General features: G+C 40.7%; 1 protein-coding gene across 2 annotated transcripts in view; it reads left to right on the forward strand.

Moving 5' to 3' along the window:
• The window catches only part of C3H21orf91 (chromosome 3 C21orf91 homolog), a 41,575-nt gene extending 33,339 nt beyond the window's left edge, over positions 1-8,236 (forward strand). For both annotated transcript variants that reach the window (XM_075593958.1, XM_075593959.1), the window contains 3 exons: positions 3,585-4,100; positions 5,439-5,501; positions 6,256-8,236. In XM_075593958.1, the coding sequence (XP_075450073.1) occupies positions 3,585-4,100; positions 5,439-5,501; positions 6,256-6,458 (782 nt within the window). In that variant the 3' untranslated portion in view covers positions 6,459-8,236. The remainder of the gene's footprint in view (positions 1-3,584; positions 4,101-5,438; positions 5,502-6,255) is intronic.
• The last annotated feature ends 3,500 nt before the right edge of the window (positions 8,237-11,736 follow it).

An 11,736-nucleotide genomic window follows, 5' to 3' on the forward strand; every position in this document is an offset into this window, starting at 1 on the left:
TCCCGTGGCTCCCGTTTTAAAAAAACAAACAAAAAAAAAACATTTTTTTTTTTTGCACACTGCACACACTGCACACACACTGCTCATTGCTCACACTGCACACACACTGCACACACACTGCACACTGCACACACACTGCTCATTGCTCACACTGCACACACACTGCTCATTGCTCACACTGCACACACTGACACTGCACACACACTGCACACACACTGCTCATTGCTCACACTGCACACACTGACACACTGCACACAATTATTATATAGAAATAAACAGACAACTGCACTTTAACAGATGTATTTTGCCTGTGCAACGTCTTGTGACTTTTGTTTCACAAAGTTAAGGGGGTGGGAAGTCATTGTGCTGTGGGGGTTGGGGGGGTGGCGGGGCCCTGCGCTGCGGCTACGGCGGGCCCTGTACTGCGGCGGGGGGGGGGGGGGGTTAGCGGTCTGTGTGTGTGAGTGCGAGTGCCTGTGTGTGTGAGTGCGAGTGCCTGTGTGTGTGTGTGTGTGTGTGTGTGTGTGTGTGTGAGTGTGTGAGTGCGTGAGTGCCTGCATGTGTGTGCGCGCGTGTGTGTGTATGAGTGCGTGAGTGCCTGTGTGTGTGTGTGTGTGTGTGTGTGTGTGTGTGTGTATGTGTGTATGTATGAGTGCTCCAGCCCGAGTCCGTGGAGGGAGGGGGGGGGGGGGAAGAGTAGCGGGTCCCTCCTGCAGCCAGTGGAGGGAGGGACCCATAGAAATGAACAGCACTTGTGTTACCAAAAGATGAAGATGCTCATCTTGGCAATGAGGCTAGGCAGATTTCTGTACCAAAGATAGATTACATGTCAGCAAGATTGTCATTTGTTGTTAAATACCCCACACGTTGCACATAGTGTTAGCATATTAAAGCGAGGCCTTTTTACCATGCTTAAGTTCTAAATACCTGGTCCCTCCTACAGTCCGGGGAGGGGGGGGAGAGTAGCAGCTCCCTCCTGCAGTCCGGGGAGGGGGGGGAGAGTAGCAGCTCCCTCCTGCAGTCCGTGGAGGGAGGGGGGGGAGAGTAGCGGGTCCCTCCGCTCAAGCCACGCCCCCCCTCCCTGTCAAACCTCCCACCTCCCGCTCCGGCTCTTACACTTACTTACACACACACTCAGACACTTACACACACTCACAGACACTTACACACACGCGAGGGCCCTGTGCTGCGGCGGGGGGGTTAGCGGTCTTCCGGAGACTGCTTACCTGTCTCCAAAGCAGCACACTTATGCAGGCACCCCTCACGTTCGCCGTGCGCATGCGCCGTGCGGCTCGTAAGGAGTGGATGTTGTCCCGCGGTGACAGGGGGAAGCGGGGACAGGAGGGACATGCCCGCTCCCATCTCCTGCCCCGCGGCCTGTCCCGCGGTGACAGGGGGAAGCGGGGACAGGAGGGACATGCCCGCTCCCATCTCCTGCCCCGCGGCCTGTCCCGCGGTGACAGGGGAAAGCGGGGACAGGAGGGACATCCCCGCTCCCATCTCCTGCCCCGCGGGCTGTCCCGCGGTGACAGGGGGAAGCGGGGAGCGGAGGGACATGCCCGCTCCCATCTCCTGTCCCGCGGGATGAATATGCGCTAAAGCGCGGCCATTTTTTTTTCTCGCGACCCCGTTAGTAACGCGGTGGTCTCGGGGTGGACCCCGAGACCCGCGTTATAACGGGGTTTAGCTGTATTCATTAATACGACAATTGGGAGCCACCCTTGCACCGCGTTATAAGCGGATTCGCGTTGTAACGGATCGCATTATAACGGTGTGTGTGTGTGTGTGTGTGTGTGTGTGTGTGTGTGTGTGTGTGTTATCCATGTTTATGGTTTTGAAGCAAAAGGTGGCACTGTGTGCTCATTTGCATGTCACTTCCCAGAATCCTTTGCTGCAGTGGAAGTGGTGGGTGATAATGGTGAAAGGTGGGGTTGCAGACCTGTCTAAGACATGCAAATGAGCATACAGTAATATTTCCATTTGCTATATATATATATATTTATTTTTTTTTGAATCCAGTATTTCATGGCTTTTAAGCCATTCCTAACTATTTCAACTACTTTACAGAATAAACTAATCCGCTTTAAATGAAAAAGTGTTCAATGTTATCTGTGCGCTGCAGTTCTACCTGCTGTTAGAGGATGAGCCAGTCAGAGTAAAGGCTTTCAAGCACTGTGCATGTACTCATTTTAACTTTAATACCATATTCTTTGTATTCCCGCATGGATGACTTGCAGCAGGGACTTTCAATGCCGTTTTGTGTTAAGCACATTTACCTTATCTTCTGCAAGAATAGGAGAATATTCACTCTTTGGCTAGAAGGGATGCCTTAATCAGAAGTTTTGTATGTTCATGCAAGCTAGATTTTACTTGGCAGAAAACAAAGCTTGGGGTATTGGAGCCTAGTACTTGGCTTTGAAATGTGAGTGAAACTGTACAAAAAAAAATAGCTCTAGGTTTATCGAAGATAAAAATTAAATAAACAAAAGTTCTTGGTTTTTAAAGCACTTTTCATTTTCCCTTTTTTAATATGTTACTATTTGTTTTGCAGCCAGAAGGCTTAGATATTACATACATATCGCGTCTATAAAATTGGTATACTCCCTTCCTCCTCTTCCTCATTAACTTCACAAACCGCTCTTGCTAGCCAGCCAGTTCTTATTGTCTTCTTGGTGCTGTCAGTCACCAGAGAGCAAGCTGCTGTAGTATAGTGGGGGGAGATGCTGCTAGGGTTGGAATTGTCCATATAGCTCCAGTGTCAGAAAGAAAGGGCTAGAATAAAGCTCATTTTGTGTGGCCTTTACAGCATTGGTTCACTCCAAGATTTATATTTTGCTCTGAAACCTAAAAGTGAATTGGCACAGACCTTTCACTAAATAGTTTAGGCCAGGGGTGGACAACTCCAGTCTGCCAAGGCCACCAACATGTCGGGTTTTAAGGATACCCCTGCATCAGCACAGGTGACTGAACCACCTGTGCTGAAGTAGGGATATCTTTCAAACCTGACCTGTTGGTGGCTCTTGGGTAGTTTCCTAAATTTTGATTCCAGTCTGTTTAAACTGCACATTTTAATGCCAGTCTTTGGCATACAGAATGAGAAAATGGTTGCGTTGAAAAGTAGCCTCGAATGCCCTTTTGCCGTAAACTTCAACAAAAGAATAGGAAAGCCAACTGCACTTAGGGACCGCATGTAGGTCATAATAAGATTAGGAAAACATTACATAGTTTGAATGAAGCATTCGTTTTCATAAGAAGCCTGTCGTGAGAATTGCTATCTTAGACTTGTAATAGACAGGTGTGTGTACTTTATACCCGGTTTGTTATGCATTTTTGTTTGAACAGCTGTCTGTTTTAAACTTCGTGTTTAGAATAAATCCTTTTATGATGTGCTTTTAGACCTTTTCCAAAGACTAGCGATCACAGATTTCTAACACTACAAAATGTACACTGCTGTGACTAGAGTGGCATACAGGGTTTCTTTAGCAAATACCTAGATGAGAAAATATAGTTTTGTTTGTAATGAGATTTTAAAACCATATATTTATATTTTTGCTATTTAAGTCTTTTGGTTTTCTTCTTACCAGGTGTTCCCAGGTTAGATCTTCTACACACCAGATCCTTAAGGGGCCACAAAGACTGTTTTGAGAAATATCATCAAATAGCCAATCAGGATTGTCCACGGTCCAAGCTTTCCAAGAGTCCCTATGAGGAAGTGAAAACCATTTTCAGCAAAAAAATGAACTGGATTGTACAGTATGCACAAAATAAGGATTTATACTCTGATCCCCAATGTTCCAAATCTTCTCAAAGCAAGCTGTGCAAATTCCGACTTCAAAATGACAGGACCCTGCTTCCCCAGTATGACTCCCAGGTTCCCAGGTATTCTGCAAAATGGCTCGATAGCGGAGCTTGTGGCATTTTGGAACGTAGGGAGTCAAGAGACTTCAGCTTGAATGTGTTACAGAATGGTAGTGCAAGTTTCTGCCATAATAACAATGCATTGTGGCCTAGTACCAAGAAATCACAGAAGACTGAAAAGGCCAAACTTGATTCTGGTTCTAGTGTTCAAAAGAGATACCATCATTGCAGCAAAGAAGAATGTAAGTACAGTAATTTTGTAGGCTACAATATTTCTGTATTCGGTCTGTTTCAATGTAATAAAAATACAGAACGATTCTTCGTGCAGAATTAAACTTTTTAACCTTGTGAATTCACATCCTGGTCGTTAATATGTATTGATGTGATTAATAGTAAGGCAGGTAGCTCTGAATAACTGATATGGATTATATGAGAAATACTTCAGCCCTTACTACACAATGAATCTAAATGTGGCAGCATATATTTGAGTGATGATGCACACCACAAGGTCACATCTGGTGTAGTGCCCTGCAACCTTGTTTAACTGCCCTTGGGTAACCTATTCTCTACTGTTTGTCTTTAGCTGCTGTTTGAATAATGCCAGTCTTGATTGACAGCAAGACAAACATATATTGACTTGTTAAATCAGCAAATCTTCATACAACAACTTGAAACTTTAATCAAAACCTTTAACAGACTCGTCTGAGGGGTTTATTTAGATTATTAATTTAAGTGGTTTTTTTGTGGGAGGGGGTTTAAGGTTCATCCAAAGCCTTGCTTTGTAAAGCCTCTGTCATGCACTGACCTACGACTCTCCCTTGTTCATGGAAACAATAAGGTATTAGAATAGTGGTTCCCCCCTTTAAACTGAAATGCTGTTAGGCAGAAAGATGGACTTCCCAGGAGAGGCTGTCGAAATGAGTTGACTTTCACTTTTCTGCGATTTTCATACGTAGTAATCTTTAATGACATTTTAAAACCAGTATGTGTGTACACAAACACTTGTGCGTACAAATATTGAGATCCTGGTGTGTTTTAGTTCTCGACGCACAGGATCAGGACACGTTGTATATCCTAATTTATTAACTGGTTTAATTATTTAAAAGTACAGTTCAACCTACGAAGCGTAGTGCTTTGTAACTTTATTTTTCTCTTTCTAAAGGCTGCCGTTTCCTGTTTTTAAACATACTGTAAGGTGATCTACATGTAAATTAGACTGAAAATAGTAGAGCATCAAATTAGGTTTTTTTTTGCCAACTTCTAAATGTCCTTAACTAGAGGGGTGTAGTGTCTTGTTTATATTGTTTATATGTGGGGGGGGGGGGTTGTTATCTCAATAATAATCTTGTAGCCATTTAGTGTTAGACCATTACATGTTATGCTATTGTAGCATGACGTGAGACATGCTCGTCTGGCTAATAAAGGGTTGGAAGGGATACTAGGGAGTAGCCCAAACTGGCTGTAGCCATGGATCACTGCTTGAAGTACAACTATGTGTACAGTTATTTATTAAAGTTTTGAGGAGGTTTTCGTCGAGTCTGATTTCTGTGGTGATAGTAATTGATTTTCTCCTGTCTCAGTGAGTTTGATGAGCAGTGACGAGCTGGAGCGCTTACGTGAAAATCTCCTCCGGCAAGTCAAGGGTAAGGCTCACTATGAAAAGTCTGGTTGATGCTTTAGCAATTAGTGGGCAGAAGTACACAACTGCTCTTTAATGAGACTCCACATGACTGTCAGGCATTTTGTGTTGTCACATTTCTATGTATATAAATTTATGACTTTGTTCTTATTTTGCACTATTTTTAGATTGTTCTCATAAAGCATAGGAAAATAATCTCCTATTTGGGTTGCTTGCTGCTTATTTTTTTCCGGCTGCCACGATGGTCTCCTTTAAGAAGCAGCCTTCGTAATCTGTGAAATGCTGCTACATAAAGCTTAAAAAGCCGGCCCATTACTTGACATTAAATCAATATAAGCCAGCAACTGCTGCTGCACAATTCATGACAGTTGCAGATGCGCAGGAAATTAAGCCACTGGATAAGTATAGGTTACAGTAAAGCTTATCAGTGCTTAATGGCATTAGTGACTTATTTTTAGAATCTATATTTGGAAAACAAATGACAAGTGCAGCCTGAGAAGGCATTGGGGCACATTTGTACTAAGTGGGGCTGTGTCATAACACCTGGCGCTTTAAGACTCCTTACAGCCCATTCACTGAAATAGCACCACTTGCTAAATATGGGCCTCAATTGTATCAGAAATCCCCTCTAGTACATTGGACCATATCTGCAAACTGGTATAGAAAGAAAAAAAAAATACATGCAAAACAAATGTACTTTGCATATTTTGTTTTACCCCAACATCTACTATATTCTGTTTTTTTTTTTTTTTTTTTAGAAGTGTTTGAAGATCTGACTTGCGCATTACAGGAGAAGGACTCCTTGTCTTCAGAGCGCCATGTGCGCCATGTTGCCATTGAACAATTGTTGAAAAACTGCTCGAAGCTGCCATGTTTGCAAATGGGCCGAGCTGGATCGAAAGTAAACATTGCCATCAACAACTGCCACAGTCTGTCTTCATCACAGGATGGCCAGTTCTGAAGACGTTCGACCAATTTATGGAGGACACCACAAGGCTACCTGACTATTGAGCTTTCACCTACGTTTTATCAGAACTTGTTTCTTGGAAGGAAAAGAAGAATTATATTTGTAAGCTTTGGAAGTTTTGTTTTGTTGACATTGTCCTTTGTTTTTGTGAAAACAACGCTGGTGGAATTTCTGTTTTTAGGGAACTATTGAATGAAAGCAATGTTATATTCAACAAGAAGCTCAAAAAACAAAAAATTCCCGAATAGCTTAAAAATGTGGAGTTTCATTCACTTTGCACAACAGGAGTGAAGCATAAAATGGATCATAACTTACAAGACCACTATCCTTTGCCTTGCTACTGATGAGTGTAATACTGTGCAGGTCTCCTTACCAGCAAGACTATTATATTGCTAAAAAACGTTATAGTCTGTTTGCACCTTGTAAAATGAGACTAATTTGACCAAATACAATAAGGCAATAAATGAATCTGGAATCTTGTACATAAAAGAAATATTCAACAATTTGTCCTGCCCAGTTTTATTACTGGTCAATATTGTGACAAACTGTGGCATACCTAAATTCCAGAATCATGCATTTCCTGTGCCTATTTATTAACAAGGGTTGCAGATTGAATTTGTCATGCAGACCAGGTTGGCAAATGGTATTGTTTACTGTAACTTTGGCTAGCTATTGATGATGGTAATATCGTACTCTTCCAGAAAGCGTCTGCTGTCTGTATTTAAAAAGAAAACCAAGTTCTGGGGTTTGTATATAATGCAGTACAAGTTTTTACTAAAATGATGGTGTCTTGAAAAAGAACCCCCCCCCCCCCCCCCCCATCTTGAAATGCTTGGAGTATTAGTAACTTTTTCATGTTTAGGATAACTATTTTATGATCTACTTTTATACTAAGACAAATATTTTGGGTACTTTAATAGCTGTATATGAAACTGTTTTTCTATATTCCTCTTTAATAGCTGTATATGAAACTGTTTTTCTATATTCCTCTCATGCTCAATGCAAGTAGAGTGTTTGTTTATATATAGATATATATCTCTATCATACACATTTTAAGTTATGGTGGGTGAAAAAAGCGACAAAAAACCTCCACCATATAGCAAATACAGAATATCACTTGTGAGCACATTCACATGTCTTAGACAGGTCTACAACACTGCCTCTCAACCATTATCACCTAGCATACAGTGCTTCCACTGCAGCAAGGGATTCTGGGAAATGACATGCAAATGAGCATTGTATCACCTTTTGCCTGAAATCCATTTACATGGAACTCGTATAAGCTAATGCTCTGCGGTTCACACGGCTTTTGTGGAGGTGTTCCACAGCACGGTGGGGGGTTTTTTTGTCACCTTTTTCACCCACCATAACTTAAAATGTTTATGGTAAACCTACCCAGCCTTGACTATTGCAAAGCTAGTACAACGAACCTCACACTGATGAGACCCATTAATGTTGAAACGTGTCTGTAAGTGGTTTGCCTGACTTTGCATCTAATCCCATGCTAGGCTTAAAAGGTGTGTGAACAGCAGAGCATTTGCTTATATGGGTTCCATGTAAATGGATTTCAGGCAAAAGGTGACACATTAATGCTCATTTGCATGTCATTTCCAAGAATTCCTTGCTGCAGTGGTAGGTTTTGGACAGGTAGGTTTTCTTTTACTGAAACATTGACAGTCTTGGGTTTTGAGTACTTATTTGTTGCTGACATCCCCAGAACTAAAAAAAAGTTGTGGGAAATATGGAACATAAAAAGGTCACTGTTTCGTCTACGTTATTCTAATTTCGTTTTTTCAGAATTTGTTCATTCAAAGCATGGATAAAGGTCACTTATGAGGAGGGAGTTTACATATTTAAGTTTAAAATTGGGTTTGTTGTGCAATAGCGCTTGCATACAGATCTCACCAGAATCCAAGCACGTGTGTGTGAACAGTAATTTCTCCATTGCGCACATTTGCTGTGTTAAAGTAACATTACATTATTAAAGAAAAATGCACGGCTATACTATATTATGTATTGGTGCTTGAAATAATTACATTATGGTGATGTAATCATCATCATGATATTGCTATATGTTGCTATGCAATACCTACAGGATCATGGTAAACACTGACACATGCAGTATTAAAATTTTACGCATGCAATTGCTGAATTTGGGTCCTTGGCGTTAAGTTACACGTGTATTTAAAATACCAGTAATGTGGCATCTTGTTTAATTAGATCCCCTGCTTACAGCATATATAAAGTCATCTCAATGACTTCCAGATGTAATTGGGCAATAGCTGTAGTAATATGAACGGAATAAATAAAAATACGCTTTATATTCATATAAAGATGTTTAGTTACTTGGCATAGGGTCCACTGAGTGTAGTGAAAATAGACTGTATGTAATGAACTGACTTTTAGAATTCTTTCGGGGGTTTTTTATTTATTTTTTATTTGTGGAATTTCTTAAATACAACACTTTTGAGTCCCTAATGCATGTGTTGGTCACTCTTAATGCCAAAACATATTTTTATAAAACCTCTCGTCTTTCTCCCCCCCCCCCCCCCCCCCTTTTTTTTTTTTTTTTCTCGGTGTGGATTATTTTGAAATAACAATACTCCATATTCTAAAGTAATGTTCTGAGGTTATTCCTATACTAAATCTACTACTGGAATTGGGACCATTTTTGTTCCATAATAGATTAGATAGTGCTTTCCTACTTAAATAAATTCTGTGAAGCTACTCCGTAACCCAGTAACTCTTGCTTTGTAAGATAACCTGAGGCTGCATTTGATTTGAAAAAGTTTATAGTTGTCGTGTTGATGCAACGTTTAGGGATGTTTAATGGTACTTTTTTTTATCACTTTGTGCCTAATGTTTGCTCAAGAAATTGTCAATCCCTCTTAATCAGTATAGTACACGCACACACACCACTATATTCATTAACTTGCTGCTGGCAGTGCTATTTCAGTGATTTGTATATGTATATCTAGATATCTCCCCATGACTGGGTGTCTCATGGACAACTCTTTGCATTATTATGTTTTTAAAAATAAGGCATGTGGAGTACACTTCCAATAATTGTTATAAGAGCAATTTCAACTCAAAGTATTGAGGGGAATGAGAAAGGGATGCAAATAAGTTACGCGAGGAAAACAATCAATGTTTGCCGGAATCATCTTCATTAATATTGGAGAATAGTAATAGTCGGATTGTTGTAATCTGCCCACAGGTTCAAAATAGTTTAACTACTGTGTAAAAAGTAATAATTTAGCGAATTGGTTCAGTGAAAGTTGATGCACACTGGTTAGCGCCAATGTAGAGCGAAAACATTACCCAGCTTTTTCTCACACCGATCAGACCATTTTTAAACAAGTTAAATTTAGCCTTCAGCTGTAACCATTGGAAAAAAACTTTCTGCCATAATCCTTTTTCTTTCGGAAGTGATGCTATGTACTGTATCTTTTGGATCCTAAGCATGAATCTGATGAGTTTACATGTCCCTTTATGTCCTTCCGTGCTGGAAAGTCATGGCACTCCAGCTCTGTAGGTTTGAAATAATTTGGGTCTTTCAGTTTGAATTAATTTGCTTTTAAGAAGCAAATGTTTAGTCTGTGCCTAGACCACGGGCTGAGTTGTAAAACAATATAGAATTACAGTACATTTGCATAAGCAACAATGCTATTCTCTAAAATGACTCCCCCTCTTCGTACATATGCTGGAGTTGCAGTAATAAGAGGAGCAGATAATTCACCATTTTTGTTTCATAATTGATTTTTTTTTTTTTTTTTTTTTTTTTTTGCTCCATAAGTAAAAATGTATAATATTCCTTTTGAAGCTCTCCCTACTTAACAGGTAACATAATTCTACAGCAATTTCAAAGTTAATGATCAGGGATGATTTTACTTTTTTTTTTGTTTAATATTTTTATTTAACAAATGTTTTTCCAAAATGAAAGTTGGTGTATGAAGTGGGACTGCAGATCTAACACCACAAACTAGTATAGTATAAGCCAGGGGTGTGCAAACTTTTCCTCGTGCGCACCCCTGCCTGCTTACCTCAGCGCTTCGCCCCCCCATATCTCCCCTGCTCAGCCCGGCGCCAAATGACGCGCAGGGTCATGTGATGTCAAGTTGCCATGGTAATGTGACCCCACCGCGTCATTTGACGCCAGGTTACCATGACTACGCGTTGCTGGAAGGGAAGACGAGTGTATTTATAGAGGCCTGGCACGGTCCCTCGGCATTTAATTTAAATGCCTGGGGGGAGAGAGTGCGGGACCTCTAGCTGCTGTGCCTCTCCCCCCCCCCCCCCCCCAGAAAATCTAGCACCCCAGTTTGCGCAGTCCTGGTATAAGCCTTGCCATTAATAAGCAAAGCAGGGTGGGTAACCGTGTTGGTCCGTTCTTCCATGTAGTAACCTAGGAATCTCTGAACTCATAATGTAGTGTTGCTAAAAAGATTAAGTTTGTAGTTCAGAAGCATTACAAAAAAATAGTTCTTGGCCGTGTTTCTGGAACCTGGAACAATGTACATAACAGTTGTGGTTTATTTGTATGTCCTTTTTTATCGCTAAAACGTAATGTTAAACATGCCTTTTGTAAATATGCATTTTATATAAAATTGTGAATTTTAAGGTTCTTGGATTTTATACTGTTGAAATATGACTGTGTGCTTCTTTTGTTTGTTATAATGATTACTGATGGTTTTGCTACAGTAAAAGAAATCTCTTGCAACAAAGGAGTTGATGTGCAGCATTCACAAGCACAGTAATGACACCATCATGTAAACAAAAATGAATGATTCAATAGGAAACGGGGCAACAATTTAATTAACGTTTTCACGTGTGTTAAAGATTAGCCCTCCAAGTACTCTAAAACTGGACATAAAGTTTTGTGATAACGTTTTCTGCTTAGTTATTCGCCTAAAATGATTTGAACCTTCTAAAATAAAAATTAAGTGTTTCTCCCATCTAAACCTTAAAGCTGCAGCTCAGTCAATATCCTGCATGTGTGTTTTTATTTAATAAATCAGTTCTGTAGTAAGAAAAAAAATACTTTTAGCCTTTTCTGTTTGAAAAAATAACTTTGAAAGACCAATTTTCTTGTATTCTATTTTAACGACCATTTGCTAAGGCACTGCCCCTTCATGTCCTGTCACAAGCCCTGGCACACCCCTCTGTCAGCCCTGCCCTCCCTCTTGCACATGTCAGTGCAGGAGAGCTCATGAATATTCATGAGCTTCCACTGAGTGACAGAAGCAAAGGAAAAACATATACCATATCTAAA

This window comes from Ascaphus truei, chromosome 3 (genome assembly GCF_040206685.1).
Source record: "Ascaphus truei isolate aAscTru1 chromosome 3, aAscTru1.hap1, whole genome shotgun sequence".
Lineage (NCBI taxonomy): Eukaryota > Metazoa > Chordata > Amphibia > Anura > Ascaphidae > Ascaphus > Ascaphus truei.